Source organism: Aptenodytes forsteri, unplaced genomic scaffold, assembly GCF_000699145.1.
Source record: "Aptenodytes forsteri isolate BGI_AS27 unplaced genomic scaffold, ASM69914v1 Scaffold155, whole genome shotgun sequence".
Classification (NCBI taxonomy): domain Eukaryota; kingdom Metazoa; phylum Chordata; class Aves; order Sphenisciformes; family Spheniscidae; genus Aptenodytes; species Aptenodytes forsteri.
This window is the reverse complement of record NW_008794446.1, coordinates 4,189,573-4,210,440: the sequence shown is the minus strand read 5'-3', so window position 1 is coordinate 4,210,440 and position 20,868 is coordinate 4,189,573. Positions and strand designations below refer to the sequence as shown.

Below are 20,868 nucleotides of genomic sequence, written 5' to 3'. Positions count from 1 at the left end.
GTTGGGTTGACGGTTGGACTCGATGATCTTAGAGGTCTTTTCCAACCTTAATGGTTCTATGATTCTATTAAAAGTAGTTGCAAAAGCCATTTATTTTCTCAGAGTACATTTGGTTTGTGACTTTGGTAACTCTCAGTTATTTCAATTTCTGTTGTTTCTCTTCTGGCTTGGAAACAAAAGAAGATAGGTTAAAGCAAAAACAAACAAACAAAAAAAGCACAGCCCCAAAGCACCACCAAAGAACTTGTTTTAAAATATAACTGGTTATTGAAGCCTGGAAATTAGAAGCTTATTATACCTGTCATGAGCTTGTTTTGTACTTGCATCTCTATCTTGAGCTTAAAGTGAAGTTTGTGAAAGTGAGAGAAGAGAGCCAAGAATGGGCTATGAAGTATTATAAGCAAAATGAACTAGGAATATCTGTTTAGTAATACTATGTTTCATGCTCCTTAAGCTATGCTCATTTATCAATATCTTTATAGTCCATAAAAATAAATTTTGAATTTTTACTTTCACAGATTTGGCAAACCTAAGTTACTTGATTTTGCATATTAAAGTAAATGGTCATTAATGGTTCCCTTTTTGGAGGTAAGGAGGTCCCCTAATCTAACAGGCTGATCTCTGTTTGATTAAGTCTAGATCAGAAGGAATATATAAAAGGAACTAAACCAGACAAAGTGAAAACAAGTTGGTGCTGTTAGTTCCAAGCTTGAGAATAGTTTTGATTTTACTTCCCTGAAAATAAACCTGCAAGGTCTGTTTCTTAGTCTTTCAGTATTCAGGTTCAACATCTTGAACTAAAAGCTCATATTCTGCTGTGGCCCAAAAAGGTCTGTTGGAGATTGGTATAATAAATGGGAAGAGAGTCTCCTTCTGGTGACACAGGAACACTAGACCGGGAGGATGACTTCTGGTTTTGTATTTTATGTTAGGTACTTGTACGTAAAATGCCTTTATCAGTCTTCTTTTCTGTCAGAAGTGACTGGATTGTTCTTCCAGGTCTCCTAAGTGGGTAAAATTTGTCCTGTGTCGCGCTTTAAAACTGTCTCCACTTGCATTCCTTCTAAGGTAGGACTTTTTCTTTCAAGGAGTTAGTCTTGTGCTAATGAAGCTTTTATTAGGGCAGACATTTGAACTTTATCAGACTAATTTCTGTCCTACCCTGAAATCAAGCATTCTTTACAGTTATCTAAAGAACAGCTAGAGAAATTTGTGCCAAATAGCCCACTTGGTATCAGGAGTCAAAATTTTCTCTTAGCAAATGATTACGTTGAACTGTTAACTCTAAGTTACGCAGACTTGTGGTGTATCTGAGTGTATTTTAAACTAAATAATAGACTGTCATTTCAATCCATCAGGGTATGGGTTGTTTTTTTTTTTTGCCATGAAGTTTCAGCCAATGAATTTCAACACCTCCTTGTGATAAAAAATCAGATGCTAATCAGGACTCAGTACAGGGAACAGGTTTTCTGAGCAGCACAACAAAATGATTTTTTTCCCTTTCTTGCATCAAAGCAGCTTATAATTTTCATACTAAGAATTGATGAAGAGAGTCTGGAACAATATCTCAAGACTCATGTAACTCCATTTAAATACACAGAAACCTTTGTTTCTTAGGCACAGTTCCTTTAAGGGTGGTTCTTTGGGACAGCTTGCTGAAGTGACTTAATGTTACCATTGCCATTACTTAAGCATTACCATTATCGTTAGATAAGTATTGACAACTGCTATTTTGCAGGGCTTATCAAATGAGCAAACATTTCTTCTGGGACTTGGGGAGTACTGGAATCATAGGACTGGACTGAATGGGTCTTGACAGACAGGTACCTCGTGTCTGTTACTATCTATAATTACGCATTCAAACATGTGCTTGTTTTCTTTGGAAAACCCTCCAAAGATGAAAGTTCACACCCTCTTTAAGCAATGTATTAGGGCTGCATTGTGCCAGCTTTGCCTTGTGAAACTGCAGGATAATTGTATATATAACAATAGCATTTTTTTAAATAAAGCATCAATAGTGCCTAATAAACTTGTGTGTAATTTTTTTGCAACAAAGGCAGTTTCAGTTTGACAGTTGCTAGCTTTGTCCTTTCATTGTAGAAAACCTTACTGCTGGTGCCAGCGATGTTATTTAGAACTCTCCTCCCAGAAATTAAAGAAAATTAGGCAGTTCTCGTAATAATTTTTACTTGTCTCTTCCTGGTCTATGTCCCAAGAAAGCTAATGTCCTGAGGCAGGTAACAATGACAACAGGAGGACATTGGTGAGTACAAAGTTAATCTTCATTGCTTATAGAGCCTTTGTTTTTTCACAATGTACGTTATGTTCCAAGCATTTCAAATAAATTTTTAATGTTTCTCTTCATGCTTGGAAAAAAGGTCTGAAATCTAAAAAAAAGAGGAAAAACTGTAGGAATTATCAAAACTATTGACTTATAGAAATGACTGTAGGATGGGGAAGGGCATGATAAAATGCTTTCCCTGTATAATAGTGGTGTAACATGCAGACTTGTTTGAAATGGGGAATAAACATGCTTTATAGTGTATTCAGCAAATTTGGGTTTTTGATTTTCTGAGACAGACATTGAAGTGTGATATTTTTGGAAGAACTCAGCAGGCCATGCTCAAGATTAGCTGGGCTCATACTCTTAAGCAAAGTTTGCTGTATTGGATTATGGTTTGATACTGTGTAATTTACAGGTTTTCCCTTCGGCGCATTAAGACCACTTATAAAAGATTCATTAGAGTTTACGGAATTGAGCAGTGCTGCTCAGTGGGCAAAACTGTGTGAAGTAAATTTGAGGACAGAAGCCAAACGTTTTAAACCATGGTGGGTTGATCCCAGCCAGCAAATAAGCACCCACTACCTTACTTGCTCCCATGCACACACCCCACAGCGCACTGGGGGAGAGAATCAGAAGAGCAAAAGCAAGAAAAAACTCGTGGGTTGAGATAAAGGCAGTTTACTAAGTGCGTGTGGGGAGCAAGTGGTGCAAAAGCAATCACTCACCACCTCCCACAAGCAGCCTGATGCCCAGCCAGTCTTTGTACAACCCCTAGTTTGGAAAGACTACCCCACAGTGTTCTTGCTGAGCACGATGGTGTGGAATATCCCTTTGGTCAGTCAGGGTCAGCTGTCCTGGCTGTGTCCCCTCCCAACCTGTTGCCCACCCGCAACCTGCTCGCTGGGAGGGCAGGGTGAGAAACAGGCAGCCTGGGCACTGTGTAAGCACCGCTCAGCAATACCTAAACATTGGTGTGTTATCAGCACTGTTTTAGTCACAAACATAAAACACAGCACCATATGGGCTGCCATGAAGAAAATTAACTCTGTCCCAGCCAGAGGCAGTACACAAACCTACAGGAGTGCCCTCTTCCCCCAGAAGAAAATGTAAGAAACTAAAGGTAAATCTTTCACTGAAATATTTTTAAACTTGCATAACAAGCTCATGCTTGAAAGTACCAGAAGTAAAGCTGAACATGTTACTTCATTCATATTTTCTCAGCAGGTATGAAGGACATTTAAATTATTTTTTCTTCTTGGAATACTTTAAAATTGTCAATAAACTTATTAGGTAGCATTCCCTTAGTGGCACACTGCGGCACACTGCTGTGTGCATGGTATATATTATTCAGGGTAAAAATGTTTTTGAAGCTAAAATGAATGCAGCCTCCTTTAAGAAGGGTACGGTAATGTGGAGAATTATGTGCTGTTGTAGTGATTCACATGAGAATCAGTCTTTTTAGTGCTGTCATTCGGTTATAAACCATACTGTGAGCACACTGGGTAAGATTAATCTGACATAACTTTAGATGTTCCTGTCTGAACTAGTTGTCCTTTTATAGTCAGTGTGAAGTACTACATTCCCAGGGAAAGATTTATTTCATCCTAATGTTGCATCTAAAACCAGGGAGATGAATCACTTCCCAGAAGCACCTTTTACTTTCCACTGATGGTAAAGAGAATTTTGAAAATCACCCCAGATACACATACCTGTAATTCGGATGTCTAAAGAACTCCATTCAACAATTAAACATTTAAAAAAAAAAAAAAAAGGAATTTGTACCAGCTATGGAAAACATCAGCTTTAAGTTTTTGTTACTTGTGTTTTTCTTTGTAGTCATAAAAATATATTTAGGTTAACAGGTACATGTGATCAGCACACATTGGTCACTGAAAAGTTTAATTTATTTCATTTAACATTCTAAACACTTTTACCTAAAGAAATCTTCATTCACGCAGCTGAAGAAGAATCTTCCTAAAAACCTGAATTAATTGTTTAGATATTTAATGGTTTAGTTAATGATTAGAAAATAGTAACTTATTTTTTTTCTGCCTGGGTTCACCACTGCTTTTGTCAGACTACTGTGTTTTAATGCTTAAATTGGAGCCCTATCTTTAGAAAAGAAGCAGTAGCAGTCTGATTCCACGTATTTTGAACTCTTACTGGTGATTATGAAATCAATTCAATGTTGTTTTGTAGAAAAGATGTTCCAATTTGAACACAAATTATTGTTGAATGTTATGTGATGGCCTTTGTTATAAAGGGTAAAAAGTTTACTAATTTTCTCTTTAAAACAACTAATTGATTTGGAATTTTAAAAGAATCTCACTCCTATCCCAGCTGGTTATTTCCAGCTCTTTTGTAATTTGTGCCAAATGCCAAGTCAGCTGTTTTGCAATGCCTAAAAAGATATATGAACATCAGGGAGAGGAAGAGAATGAATAATTTTGTTTCCAAACTGCTTACCTCCTACGCTGACCAGGCAAGATTGTATTATGTAAATATGTATTTATTTTAACCTAAAGTGGTTCTCACAAACTAGTCCAAAACAGATAAGAATGGTTGTCATATTGACTGTGATATGCCCTCATTTATTCTTGGCCTTAGAAAAGGTAGAGCAAGTGTGACAGTACTTAATTAGGAGAGGGAAGGAAGGAGTGCCTTGGTGCAAGTCTGACCTGGATGTTGTTAGAGTTGTAGTAATTATACCATTGTGATAATTGCATTTTTCAATGACACTGTCTGTCTAGTATTCTAGAATTTATATTCTTGGTTTTTGTTGAAATAAATGCAGATAGGAATCAAACTTGAAGCAAACTAGAAAGAAGTGCTTCTTTGATGGCAATGAACAGCAAATTTAGAGATTCAGATGTTTGAAGACTTTGGTTTATTAGTTTTAATATACTTTCTTTGATCAAGACAAATACATAAAATACAAGACTGTTAATATAGATGGGGAAAAAAGGGTTACAATAAAGAGGTTTGTTTTTGTGTAGGTAAGTTACAATCGCATTTCACCTTATGCTGGAAGAATGTGAAACTGAAAAAATATCTTTGCCTGCCCAAAAGTGTTTACAGATTAAATACAAGACAAGAAGTAGAAGATGGTTATAGATAATACCTTTTTCTCCTTGTAAGCATCCTTGTAATTAAGATGACATTTGAAGAAACCAAAAACTCTGCCAAAAAAATATTCTTACTAATTAAAAGTAAGTTTCAGTTGCACAGGTTAGTAGTTCTTAAGACTGCGAATCAGACAAGGAGTAGAGAGAAGTATGTGTAAAGTGTTAAAAGTAAACAGAAATATCCAGTTTAGGTACCATGAAAATTTTTCCAAAGTATGAGTGCAGAACATGGAAAAATAGACTATTCTGAGAAATTTTTGATACTTTATGTATTTAACATGAAAGTAATTGCAAAAAAAAAAAAAAGTTTTATTTGATCTCCCTGTAGTTCAGATTTTCACATTTTATTGTTACCATGTATTTGTATTACTGTGTCATTCTTTCTTTAGCAGAATGCACTCATGTTTTTCATTTAACCAAAAAAATACTAAATGCTTCTAAAATATCTTTTTGCATTTTACACACTTCTTTAGATCCTTATGCTTGGCAGTTGTTTGGTTTTTTTTGATCACAGATGAAATTGTGTTGAAAGATCTTCATGTCGTCAGGGTTTTTTTATAAAATCCTCCTAGAAGAAGTTCTGACCTCTGCTTTCTTTGAATTTGTTGCCATTCAGTAGCATAATCATCCTGATGTTCTATTTGTTTATTTCTTCTAAGATTGACTGCTATCTTTCCTTTCCTTCTGTGTTCATTTTATGGATTTTTATGGATTTTTCAAGTTGAGAAGCCATCTATTATTGGAGAAAAGAAGACTGAGGGATGACCTCATTGCTCTCTACACCTTCCTGAGGAAGGGAAGTGGAGAGGGAGGTGCTGATCTCTTCTCCCTGGTATCCAGTGATAGGACGTGTGGGAATGGTTCTAAGCTGTGTCAGCGGAGGTTTAGACTGGACATTAGGAAGCATTTCTTTACCAAGAGGGTGGTGAAACACTGGAACAGGCTTCCTAGAGAGGTGGTCGATACCCCAAGCCTGTCAGTGTTTAAGAGGCATTTGGATAATACCCTCAACACTTTTGGTCAGCCGTGAAGTGGTCAGACAGTTGGACTAGAGGATCGTTGTACATCCCTTCCAACTGAAATAGTCCTATTCTATTCTATTCTATTCTATTCTATTCTCTCTTCATTTCAATCCATTCTTCAAAACTTGATTTGTCATAGAATCACAGAATAGTTTGGGTTGGAAGGGACCTTTAAAGGTCATCTAGTCCAACCCCTCCTGCCGGGGGCAGGGACATCTTCAACTAAATCAGGTTGCTCAGAGCCCCGTCCAACCTGACCTTGAATGTTTCCAGGCATGGGGCAGCCACCACCTCTCTGGGCAACCTGTGCCAGTGTTTCACCACCCTCAGCGTAAAAAATCCCTTCCTTATATCTAGTTTAAATCTACTCCCCTTTAGTTTAAAGCCATTCCCCCTTGTCCTGTCGCAACAGGCCCTGCTAAAAAGTTTGCCACCATCTTTTTTATAAGCCCCCTTTAAGTACTGATAGAAGAATCTGATTCTGAAGAATTCTGATTTTCACAAGTAAACAATTTAATTCTAGATGTTCAGCAGCACATATTTTACTCCATTTTGAGAACTGATCTGAATATACTATCAAGCATATGTAGACAGCTTCTCTATTTTGGGGGGAATATTTCATCTCTGTTCTAGATCAAAAGGGCATAAAAGACTGGCCTAAGTTCTGCAGAGATGCAGCAGCTTAGGAAGAAACACTTTTATTGCATAGCATAATGAATGGTAGAAGCTTATTGAGGAATGACCACAGTATTCAGAAAAATGGAGATTCTGAGTAGTGCAGCTGCTTTTGAAGATGGTGGTGTAGGTTCTTGGAGCAAGGAGTGTCAACCTGTCATTGTAAACAACCTCAGGATAGGGAAGATAGCCTAATTTGCTTATAACTGCCAGTTCAGTACTTCTTCAGGAGGAGTTATGCTTGTTGGCCATATTCATCTGACTTGGAACCATGATCTGTACATTAGTTTGCTGCTTCATTTCTTGCTGCTTCATTTCTTATGGCTGTGCTGTGAAAGATGCAGAATAGTTAAAAAGTGATACATGAGCTTTGCAAAGGACAAGCAATAATTCAAGATACTTAATCACAGTGAAAGCATGGTCTTTACTGAATATTAAATGTTCACTTGAAGAATGCAAATTAAGACCGAGTGTTTGACATAAGAAAAAAGATTGTGTTTGAGATCTATGATATAGAAAGAACACTGATTTATGGTAAGGTATACTGGCTCCTGTAAGGATTTCTGTCTTAGTGTTCGTATTGTACTCTAGCTGAAATTTGTCGTACTACAGAACTCTTCCACATGTTGTATTAAAAATAAGTTACTTTTTATTGCAGTATGATTTAACTTTTTTGTGTGTGGTATTGCAACGAGAACCCAAGTTATAAAGTTGCAAATTCATTACGAATTTTTACAGTTGCCTACTGACAGTTTTTAATGTGCCTTAGTTATTTAAAGTAGGACTCACAGGGACTCCAAGATCTCCTTTCTGGCTGATAATACCAGATCTGAGCCAGTCTTTTTGTACATATGGGTAAAACTATAATAATGTGGCATTACTTTGCATTTACTAACTTTGGACTCTTCTTATATGTTGTTGCCCGGCCACTTGATATCAGAAAAATCTTTGCAGCTCTCAGTACTTGGTGTTTTTTAACTGCATTTAATGTTTTTTGGCTGTTCAGCAAACTTTGTCCTTTCATTAGTATCCACACTTGTTACCAGCTCATTATCGCTATGGTTCTCCACTGATAATCTCCCTCTGTTGTGAAGACTGACTGGTTATTCCTCTTTATCTACTGTCTTTTGCTTGGGAAATGCAGGTGTAGAAATGTTGTTGCACAATGCTTTTTTTTTTGTAGTGAACGTTCTACTTCTTTCCTTGGCTGAATTATATTTTATTTTTCACATTTTAAAGCAGAGGTGGTTGCTTTCTATTACTTCTTGAACACAATTTAACTGTGGTCATTTATTTCTGTATACTCCATTTTTGTTTAGATTTTCTTTGTCATCTTAGACTTCTTTTTATCATGACTGTTAATGTTTTTAATTTATGTTGGTTTTTGGGTTACTACCATGACTGTTAATGTTTTTAATTTATGTTGGTTTTTATTATGACTACTTTAAAAAAATAACCCTCCCCCCACCTTCTTAAATTTTTTCCATCACCGTTAATTAGTTCGTTAATTTGTTTCCTTTACTGAGGAAGTTGATTTTAATGATAATTATGATCATTTTTATTGGCTGAAATATGCTTAAACTGCAGTTAAGGGCAAATCAGGTACATTTTAATGTTCTCTGTGGTGAAATAAGCAGTCACTCTGATGGACTATAAATCTCTTGCTGCCAAATGGACAAGTAAAATAATTGTAATACCTACTGGATAGTTCGTAGCCCAGTAGAAGATTCTCCATAAAATCAATTTTATTAGCATTCAGTGTTTTTTTTGATGCAGATTTGCTGAGATGTTTTATATATACAGACAGATTGTTTCTAATAGTACTGAAACCTCCCATCACTTCAGACTCAGTGAGCTCTATTTCAGTCTGTTTTAAATGTTACGTATTAGTATATTAATTGACATTAGCAAGCAAATACAGTTTGAACTATTTTAGTCTGTTGTGAATTATTTTAGTCTGTTTTAACCATTCTATGTTGGTTTATTAATTTATATTAGCAAGAATTTTACAATGAATAGTGTTTGAGGAAAGGGGGATCAGTCTGTATTGAACCTCTGCATTCCAAATGAGGTATTACTAGTTTTCTCCCTGTTTTTAGGTCCATCTCTTATCAAAAACAAATGGTGGGATTCATCTCACCTAAATTAGGTATCTGAAAGTTGTATATCTAAATATTATCATAGAATTGTTGAGGCTGGAAGGGATCTCTGGAGGCTCTCTGATCCAACCCTTTTGCACAAGCTGGGCCAACTACAGCCAGTTGTCCAGGTCTATGTATGTATCTTTTGAATGTATCCAAGGATGGAGAATCCACAAACATGATTTTTTATCCTAGATTTTCTGCATAGAAAGAAATGGAAAGAAGTAGACACTTCCAGAAGGGGCTTCATTTCATCTTAGGATAAGCATCTAAGAGAGTTTAGCTGAATGTCTTCTACAGGTGCCTATTTTACCTCTGTGTGTTTTTAACATAATCTCAGAGAGGCTTATCCAGGTGGAGAGATACCTGAGAAGACAACAACCCAGCTGGTGAAGTGTGCACCGGTTACTGCTGTTTTCAGAAATAGAAACTCCACCTGGGTTTCTTTAAAAGTGTGGGTTTTTCCTCTGTGAAACTCTTTCATGATTCTAAAGAATGACCATAGAAATACTCTGCTTCTAATTTTGACAGTTTTATTGCCTGCCCTTGGTATACGTTATGTGTTTACCAAATATGCAAATATATGATATGCAGTCACAAGTTCTAAACTAAAATACTACTCAATTAGGATAATAGTTTTATTTGAATGTAATCAAATGTCTCAGGAGAACTAAGGAGGTAGTCAGTTTATATATTTAGTATATTAGAAGCTTTTATGTTAGAAAAATATAAATTGGTTATGAGCAATTAATTGATAGAGAAAAAGTAACTTGTAAGTGGATGAAAAATAATAAATGAGGGTAGAAGATAAAGCAAGTCCTTGCTTAGTTGTACTAATTCTGTCTGAAGATTGGGAGTGAAAGAAGACTTTGAGTATTTGGATAGGTTTAACCATCAAAAAAAAGTTTGCATAATATTTCAGCTTGCTTCTTGTTTGGAGTTTAATTTGAAGGCAATACCAACTGCTTTAAATAGGCTATAAAATAGCCTTCTATTAAAAGTGACCATTGAAGTTGTGCACTTATAAGTGATGAATTCTTTGAATATCTTCAATTTAAAACATATTATTGCAATTTCAATATATAACTTCCTGAAACAAATAGAAAGAGTGTCTTAAAACTGCTTTAGAATTAATTTATTCTGCTCTTTTGCCATTCTGAATTAGGTAATATATTTGCAGTTATTGAAATGTAAAATTAGTGCTTGCAAAATTCTTCAAGGTTACTAGAATAAAGTAGGATGCATAAGAGTCAGGCTTTGTTTCCTTCAAAATTGAAAGATGTTTCTGCCATTAAAAGGGGATTATTTTTTAAACTAAGTTTCATATTCAGTTCAGTAAGGTGTTCTGAGTTCATCTTTTTAAAGTTACACAAATGGCTGATTGAAATTGGTGAATTCCATTCCTTAAGATATACTTGGTTTTGACTATAACTTTTGCAAATTTTTGCTAATTTTTTTTTTTCTTTTTTTTCCCCTCCTAAAATGTGCCCAGTAGTTGTGCTAGTTAATTGGAGCTCAGGACACTGATAGCATTTTGCAGGTATCTTGGTAGATAGGAGTCAGGCTATAATTTCATCAGTACTGCTGTTAAATCACTTTTCATCTGAGTGCTTGTTCCTCACGCAGTGCTTTCTCTCCCTTGCAGCAGCAGTAGGTTTCCGTGGCCACACGATGAACTGATCTGCGGTATAATTAAGCAAGTTTTCAATGTTTGCTTTGGTCCACAGCAAATCGCTGATTCTTTTTCTGAGCATGACTGCATGACTGTTTGGGTGGTACAATGGAAAGGGCAGTAAGGTCTTGCAAACACATAACTAAGAGCAAATGTTGGCTTATATCAGGAGAAAACATAGGTAAATTATTTTCAGTGTCTTTTTATTTCTGAGTAGGCAAATTTCTCTTCAGTGAACTGTAGGAAAGCTTCAATTGCTTTTGAGCTTTTCAGATTCTGCAGCTTCTGCACTACATCTCTCTGGGCCAGGCTACCATTTCAATTACTTTATAGGAAGGAATATTTCAAATATTTTTAAATTCATTTTATGAAAGTGTCATATGACAAAATTGAAGGTAATATTTTATTATATTAGAGTGTATATTTTGTACAAGCTATGTTTTGCATAGCATGATTGTTAATTTGCTGTTTTACAGATCATAGCTGTGAGTTTCTCTATCAAAATTTCCTCTCTCATCATGCAAAAAATATTCAGTGTTGGTCAGAATGGAGGTATGAAAGACACTAAACTATGTATTTCACATTGTAATACTGTTCTTGTTTTCTTTTGTAGCTGGTTGGTGGCGAATTTGATCTAGAGATGAACTTTATAATCCAGGATGCAGAGAGCATTACATGCATGTCAGAGCTTTTGGAGCACTGTGATGTAACGTGCCAAGCAGAAATCTGGAGTATGTTCACAGCAATTCTACGTAAAAGTGTCCGTAATTTACAGACTAGCACAGAAGTTGGCTTAATTGAACAGGTACTGCTGAAGATGAGCACTGTGGACGACATGATTGCAGGTATAAATTGCCAACTGATAAAATAATTATTGCATTCTTGAACTGTCAACGTTTTGTGATTATGGAAGGGTTTGGGATAACTTGGTTTTTACTTAAAGTGATATTTTGGTTAGTAGTGCTATTAAGGTAGAAGGACTTTTTTACCAATTTCAGAAAAATGACAAAAATATATCCTTAGTTTAAAATATATGCAGATATATTGTTTAAAATAACTGCCTGTTAATTCATCTGAGAAGATAATGTTATCTTTGTGATAAAAAAAAGCAATTTTGAACATAATTAAGAACAGTACATGTTAGACTACTTACCCGTGAAGGTAATATTTTACGTTTTAAGTGCATTGATAATTTTGAGTAACTCAGATGTTAGAATTGTTCTTATGTTCCACTTTAAATATAACCGATATCGGACAGCGTATCAGAAATTATTCATAGCTTTGAATGCTGGACATTTGGATGTTATTAAACAACCTTTTCATAATGTATAGCCGTGCTCCCTATAATATCTCTTCTGTTTTTATACCTGTGTCTTTTAATGTCCTATAATTTTTTTACAGCATTAAAAAAATAGCATACTTTGTTCGCTTACTGAAAATAAGTGATGAAGTTGCACAGCTAAGGTTTTCAGAGTATGTTTGAAGGAGTTTGTGTTATTCCATACTACGTCCTGTCAGTAGTAGGGTACAGATTGTAATCCTGAATTACTTGGTTAGAGGAGCAGGTTTGGTTGTCACATTTAAATATGACAGCTAAGAACTACATATGATGAGTATTTATCTACTTATTTTTCTTGGGGAGAAACTTAAGCCAAGCAGTTTCTTTCAACTCAGTGTGAAGGTAGTTCTTCATTTTTACATAGTTTGGGACCGATAGTAGGATTTTTAAATTGTGAAGCATTTTTGAAAGACTGAAGAGGTTTGTTTTCCATAATTGTAAGATTTTAGTTGATGATCTGATTCCTGACACATATATAGGCTTTGTGGAACAGTAAACCAGTGAGGATTTCAGACCAGAAACAAGAGGAGGGTAACAGCAGCATGAAAACTGGATAAGTCAGGAATGTTTTTGTCCTTGGCCTTTTTCAGCATAAAGGCATCTGTAATATTAAGTATTTGAAAAAGATATATTCTGTATTTCAAAGCAAGTCTCAGCAAACATCTTGTTGATTGGAAATGTATGCGTAAATGCTAAAACCAGAAGTGTTATGCTAAATATTGTACTGTGAGATTCAGACTGAAGTATAACAGATCAGTAGGTTCACAAACCAATGATTTTCACCAAGTATGTTTTGTTTTGCAGGACTTGTAAATATGTCAGAATAGTGTAAGGGCAAAGATACTGTTTTATTCCACATTAAATATAAGACATTAGTTGATGAAAACAAACATTTTTATCTTGAAGTTTTTCAGGGTTTCAGTCATGGAAATAATGTGCTTACATCAGTAATCATACCAATAAAATTTGTCCAATTTGAGCTCCCCTAAATAGTACTTCTGTATGTGGCATATATAACTGTGATGATGTCCCTGTTACAGAGAATGTTTAAAAAATGCTTAGCTAATTGCAGAAGTCAGAAATCAAGAATCATAGAATAGAATCATAGAATCATAGAATCATTGAGGTTCACATTAAATATAAGACATTAGTTGATGAAAACAAACATTTTTATCTTGAAGTTTTTCAGGGTTTCAGTCATGGAAATAATGTGCTTACATCAGTAATCATACCAATAAAATTTGTCCAATTTGAGCTCCCCTAAATAGTACTTCTGTATGTGGCATATATAACTGTGATGATGTCCCTGTTACAGAGAATGTTTAAAAAATGCTTAGCTAATTGCAGAAGTCAGAAATCAAGAGTATAGGATCTGGCTTCCAGGAGCATTTGGGAATTGAAAAATCACTCTGAATTGACAACTATTAATATAAACCTGGGGTAGTACATTAATAAAAAAATTAATGGAGCCTCTACCCCATTAATCTTGTTCTGAGAGTAGTCACACAGTACTTCAGAAAGAGACCTTCCACAGAAAAAACATGAGTAAGCTTGCTCTTTGTATATTTACACTGATGATGAAAGCACATATTTAATTTAAAATCAAAACTGAAGAGTGGAGTTCTGATGGCATTTTAGCTCTACAATGTGTGTCAAATTATCTAAATAGTCTTCTGTATATCATGAGCAGGGATCTAACAGAATCCCACTTTGTAGGGTCTTTCTCTGAGAACTGTAAATAGATGAGAATGTGGGTTTTTTGAGAATTTTTCTGACAAAGACATGGAAGCAACCAAATTCATCATTTTGCTTTTATCTCTTGATTTCTGCAAGCACCTCACCACCCTTTTATAAGTGGCAACAATGTTGGTAATAAGTCAGAAGTAATAAATATGTTCATGTAATAATTAGTCCAATGGTAGGCGCTTGATGACAAAATCAGTGACAATGTCTGTGTTCCCTAATCTACTATGCAGATGTTGAGGTCATAATTGACTCCAAATGATTGTAGAACTGCTTTGCCCCAAAAATTTCTATGAACTTTCCAAACCCAGAGAATAAAGTAAGAAATTTTGTGGCAAAATGATTTTTAACATTCAGAGAGGATGTTTTGAACAAGAGCTGTATTAGTGCTTACTCCTAGGAAGTAAGTACCACTTTCTGCCCAAAACAGTTGCTAATACTCTGTCAGCCCAGCCTTTTGCAGTTGGCTTTCATCATCTGTGAAGGATACAGGTTTTCTGGTTTTTATTTGTGTTTTTTTGGGGAGTTGTTTGTTTGTTTTTAGGTCATCTCGCTTGCTCCTTTGTGAAATGCTGCGAATAGACCCAGATAAGGTTTAAATAGGCAAGACAGGCATAATCTCTGTTTTATGTTCTGACAGCACACTTTCAGGACCAGTCTAAGTCTGAAGCCACTCTTCTCTGGTTTTATGAAAGTAAGACAACAGCAAATAAACACGTACCCAACTTTTTGCAGTGAAAAGAACTTGTCTGTCTGTTTAGATGAAGACTGTCAGATTCATGAGGCTTCTCAGCACTTTAAATATCTCACTTCTGAGATTTTGCAGATTCTGTGGTCAAGAATAAAAGCTTAATCACCTTGAAAGTCTCAACTGCAATCCAAATGGGATCATTGCCACTTGTATTCCAGTTTGCTTTCCAGAAGCATCACCTGTCAGAAGTCATATTTGTACTGTGATAATCTGTTATACTAAGATAGGGGATGGTCAGCCATTTTATCAATAGTTAAGGGGAAATTACTAAAATGTTTGCATAGGCGATTGGCACTTTTTTTTTTTAACAGCTGCACAAGATCTTCCTTGAGGAATTCACTGTTTAAAGTTCTCTATTTCCAGGTGATGAGTAGTGAAGCAGATCATCTGCTCTGAGAGACTCTTTGGGATAGCATGTCTGTAGTACCTTCAGAGAAGTCTGAATGGTGGATGAAAAAGTAGCCTGAAATCGCACAGAGTGGATATGTCTCCCTTGAGCCCCATTTTATTTCCTGCAGTTCTGTTGTGATGCTGTAGGTAATTGTTCTAAAATTGCTGGAACTGCATTCTTAAGCACTGAAACAGTTCCTGGTTTTTAAGCAAAAACATTAGTTTTTGACTGCTCTGTCATTAATGGGCTGTTAACAAGCATTTCTCTTTCAACTGGTTCCATAAGAAAAACTGCAAAATTATCACATTCTCTATTGCCAACCTGTAGAAATTAATATACTTCACCAACAGAGTTAAAATTCACAATCTCAAGGCTGTCTGTTATTAAAAGGTTAAGGAGGCATGAGGGTAGTTTTCCTGAAGTTGCATTTCCAATGCTGTTTAATACGTCTTCTAAAGTTAATGCCATACCATTCATTTTGATATATGCTCATCGTACCTTGAAAGAGAGGCAGGCTCTTTTACCATTGTATTTTCATATTAAATGACTGAATTAAGAATTCCTTCAAGGTTTCTGGTTAAGTTATAGATCATATATAAACTGCTTCGTATGAAAGTAGTCAGAAGGTGCCATTAACAGAAATAAAATCTGTTGCATTCAGTGCATTTTAGAAATGCATTAAAAATGAGAAATGGTGCCTGTTTTCTCCTTCTGGACTTAATATTATTTTACACAATCTTGTTTCTGAAATGAGATCATAAATACCAGTTATATATGTGATCTTAATATAAAAAAAAAAAATGAGGTAAACATTAAAAAAAATCCAATTGTAGTATGTTTTGTGACCTTTGTCCATTTATAGATGAGTGGATTATTAGGATTTATAAACCAGATGTGGACTGATTCTTTTATATGAGATTTCTAATAAGTATGAATAAAGTTATGTAATAGAGTACAGTTCTTTTTAAATCTTGTTCTATTGAAACAAGAAACAAACCTTCTTTAGAGGTCTTTACAGCAATATTTTTGTGTAGCATTAAGCGCTTCGACTTCCACAGATGTTCTTTGCTTTATTTTTACTTGTTACCTACTGGGCTTCAATCTTTCATGTCTTTGTTTTACCCAGAGTTACGTTGTTAGGGAGCTTACATTTATTTCTCTCCATCAATGTTTTATTCATTATTTATAAATATGTATTTCTAATGCCTGTGGGTTATCAATATCTTCAGTAGAAATAAGAAATTTTCTGTGCCGTAAGGTAGTACAGGGCTATAACAATGAAACAAAGCAGCATATGTTCAGTGATTTTAAAAACCTGCCAATCATTTCTGTGTTTGACTGTCTTAATTTACACTTTTGTCATCTATGTTAGAAGATTTATTTTTTAATGATGTTCTGATTTTCACCAAACAATTTTGCTTCTACGTAACACTTTTTCTCTGTAAAGGAAGCAAAATTTGAAGTAGCTTGATCTGAATAGCAAGCTAAGACTACAGAATAAGAATTGGGACATTCTCAGCCAAAGATTGGTATTCACTTGTGCTGATTTCCCTTTCTGAGTTTTCAGTGTTTTGCTGTTCTCAATTTCTGATCACATACAATATGTGCAATCACTGCCGGCTTCACATTGCAGACTGGAGACTGTACAGTGAAGGGGGCGGATGCTTGTAGGTATTAGAGGAGGAGCTGAGCCATGGAATTCACCGTCATGAAAGACAAGGGCTTTTAGTTTTCTTAGCTTTATTTTGCTTTCCCTCAAGAAATTCTGTCACAAATACAATGTGGCACTAATTTTAAAGGGAAGATTAAATAAACTCTTCCTTTTAAGAAAGGGAAAAAGAAGTCTATACTTGAACATTAGGAATATATCCAGATCTTATGGTGAATATGTCTGCAAGTTACAGTGTTTTTCTTTTGCCTTTCCTGACATGCAGTTTCACTCACTGAACAGCTTACTATGTCTCCTGTAAATTAAATGATAGTTCATTCTTCACACATGCCTTTTGCTTACTGAGGACCAGAGGTTGGTTTCAGAGTGGAACAAGTTAAATAGATATTGATGGTTTTACTCAAAAACACATACGTAGGGATTTGCAGAGAGAAAATTTGTTTTAAAACAAAATATCAATGCAAAATGTCCTTGAAAAGGATGGATGCTTTTTAAGCACCTGGAAGAGTCATCCTTTCACTAATGAACAAGAACATGTAGTCCTGCAAAAAGCTTGTTCATGTCTTCTACAAGTTTTATGGGGGGAATTTTCTGATTGTTGAGTAGATTGAAAAAGTTTGTTAATGCTGATTCTATTGTGTCATAGCTTTTTTTGTTTTGGAAACTCTGTACTTCACTGCTTGATCTCTGAATTAAATATCTTATGCCACATCTGTGAAGATAAGTAAATTGTTCTTCCTCCTGCTAGAGGAAGTAGTAATTCTTAGTAGTGCTATTCCAGAAGAAAGTGTGGACTATAAGGTGAGGTCCAGCATGCCACAGGCTAACAAATTCTTAAAATGAAATTCTGTGTTTTAAAATAAAGATCCAAGCACTAGCAGTAATTTTAAACCTGGTATTCTCTGAAAGGCAGGCTATGTAATGCTATTACTTTAAACGTTTATGGGTTTTGAGATGTTTTAATGAAAGCTGTATTACATAAATTCATTAGCAATTTTGATCACTTCTTTTTATTGTGGTCTTTTATTGTTTTCTTACTATGATTTCTGGAGGTTGTTTGTTTGTTTGTTTGTTTTCCCTGGCCTTTCGTTCTGGTAAAAATTGGAAGCATTATCACTGTAGCAAAACTGTGGGAACCATACAAATTTTCAGTATCATGTGCTGTGCTTAAGTTAAAGAATAATATCAAGCATCTTTTAGGTCAGAAATTTTTGAAAAATATTAATTTCAGAGGAACGAAGAAACCCTTATCCCAAAAGTAGAAAGGAGCAAGCAATAAGTTCATAATGTATGATGAATGTTGTGAAATGGGAAGAATTAATTCTTCATAAATTTAATAGATACTTTGTTCAAAGTGTGACGCAAAATCTAAAACTGCATATGTAAATTTATTTCTAAAATAACTAAAACAATGAGAATATGAAATCCTTTGTAAAATATTTAAGTCAACTAAGTTTGATTTTTAGAATTTATGAATACACTTACTTTTAAAGGTATTAACTCTTTCAGCTGTTTTGTCAAAACAATGAAATTCAGAGTTCAGAATAACTTTATTTTCCTTTGAAGATCTTCTAGTTGATATGTTGGGGGTTCTTGCCAGCTACAGCATCACTGTCAAAGAATTGAAGCTTTTGTTCAGCATGCTTCGAGGCGAAAATGGAATCTGGGTAAGCTGTGATCAGATAAAGCATTAAGTGTCATTCCATTAGAGCCTGAAGTTAACATAAATTGTCTTCTGGGACATATAATCTTGATTATTTTTTTTTCATGTTGATTGAGCATATGTTTATGAAGTATTTCTGCTAACTGCTTTAGAGTTAATTTGCTGTGTTGTTTGAAAACCGTCCAGTTTCCGTTGTAGCCTGGAGAGTACAAAAATGATTGTATTGACTTTTGTGCAATTTTCTTGTTTTCACAGCCAAGACATGCGGTTAAACTATTATCAGTCCTTAATCAGATGCCACAGAGACATGGGCCTGATACCTTTTTCAACTTCCCAGGCTGTAGTGCTGCAGTAAGTTCTCAACCAAAATACTACAACTTGAGGAACAAATAAATTGCTCCTCATTTGCATTTCCTTTCATTTGTTTTGAAATTCTTGAAAAGGAAACAAGAGGGGAAATACATGCTTGAGTAGTGTAGACCTTGCCTTCCATAGGTTTGCAAGGTAGTTGTAGTGTTGAGAAGTTGCACTTGTGAGGGTGGAATGTCAAATAGCAGATTTTTGTCTGGGGAAGTTATCATAAAAGTAAAAACTGAAAATTCCGAAGAACACTTATTTGAATAATGTAATTGATATTATATAAAGCAGAGGCTTGAGGAGAATATAGTGATGAGCTTGTCCATGTCATTGCAGTTTACAGTGACAGCTTAGTCATAAATTTTATTATATCTTTTTCTTTTTGTCTGAACTCCATCAGCTCTTTTAATGATTTAAATGCGGTCTTCCTTTGGCTTTACTTTTTGAGATAACTTAAAACGAAGAAATTGTATTCCTTACTAAACCTTCTCAAATAGATATTCTCTCTTCCATTCACTGCATGTACATTCAGAAAAACCTACAAATAAATTCAAATATTGTATACAGATTTTTATATATGATTATTAAGGCAGTAAATACAAATGCTTGAAACCGAGAAATCTGGATTTGAGGTTCAGTTCCATTCTGGTATGGAATAGTATATGCTCATGGTAGAACTTGGAATCTTTTAAGGGAAAATAATCCTGAGATCCCTGTCTTTTCATGCTAGTGCATTAAGGGTGGTAGGAGCTTCTCTTGGGCTGTTCTACTTGTACTTCCTCAATAGCACTGATTTTCTTCAAGCATAAAATACCACCTCTTGTTCTTTGTGAATACCGCTGTTGGTGTGGCAGATTGCATGAGGGAAATAAACTGGCTGAAAATCACTGTTTTTCACCTGGATTATTTTTGGCTAAATCACTTCCTTGATCTTGTTTGCTATTCAACTGCACAAACAGATGTGTCAGCAAAATGCATAGGGCGGATTGTCTAAGGAATTAATTACTGAGTTTTGAAAAAGAGCGTTTCATTTGCTACTGCTAAATTAAAACCACAGTTAACCTCTACTAAAAGTATATGCAGCAGCAAGACAGCTGTTGCAGAATATGAATGTCTACAATGACAGATGCTGCTTTGGCATTTCTGGGCTTCAGAGGCAAACCCTGATGAAATGTCTCTCTTAAATTTAATTTTGTATCAGAGCTTCAAATAAAGTTTTGCAGGGGAAGAATTTCAAATATTCCTCCCTGTTCAAAGAGGTGCATCAGTTACAGGAGCATAAAGTTGATGGAAATGCCCAATAGGCATTTCTCTTTCCTTGGTTAGGATCTTGTTTCACATCATTGACTGCACACCTGTAAATCAAGAAATATGAGTTTCAAATTTACATTTGTTGAGTAGTGCATGTTGGATTACACCATGAAGTTCTGGAGCGGACCAAGGGTCCGTTACTTGTAAAATGACCCAAACAACGAAGCACTTCATTAGAAGGAAGAGGCTGGATAGGACTTAGTTTACTAGCACTGAGTTCAGGTTTTCAGGTGTGATGCACAGTGATGACATCAGACAGAGAAACAGCATAATGTTTACTTGGCATGATAAATATCAGATTCGCCCTCTTTAAAGTTGGGTGCATGCTCCTTATGTAACCAAAACTTCAGTGGTAGTATGAAGAGCCAAGAGTCTACTGAACCAGTCTGCTGATCTGCTGGTGAGAGCTGCTTCAATGTCCCAACTGAAGGGCTCTTCCCAGTACTGTGTACGTCTCTGCCAGTCTGTAGAAGTAGCACATTAGTCACTGTTGTGGTTTAACCTCAGTCGGCAACTGAGCACCACACAGCCGCTTGCTCACTCCCCCCCTGCCCCAGTGGGATGGGGGAGAGAATCGGAAAAGTGAAAGTGAGAAAACTCATGGGTTGAGATAAGACCAGTTTAATAATTGAAATAGAATGTAATAATAATAATAATAATAATAATAATAAATAATAATATACAAAGCAAGTGATGCACAATGCAATTGCTCACCACCCGCCAAA

At 35.4% G+C, this 20,868-nt stretch overlaps 1 protein-coding gene across 1 annotated transcript in view; it reads left to right on the top strand.

Annotated features, from left to right (window-relative positions):
- Positions 1-11,465: 11,465 nt before the first annotated feature.
- The window catches only part of NBEA (neurobeachin), a 437,354-nt gene continuing 427,951 nt past the window's right edge, over positions 11,466-20,868 (top strand). The window contains exons 1-4 of the mRNA XM_009290267.2: positions 11,466-11,471; positions 11,533-11,764; positions 18,379-18,479; positions 18,731-18,826. Coding sequence (XP_009288542.1) covers positions 11,466-11,471; positions 11,533-11,764; positions 18,379-18,479; positions 18,731-18,826 — 435 coding nt within the window. The remainder of the gene's footprint in view (positions 11,472-11,532; positions 11,765-18,378; positions 18,480-18,730; positions 18,827-20,868) is intronic.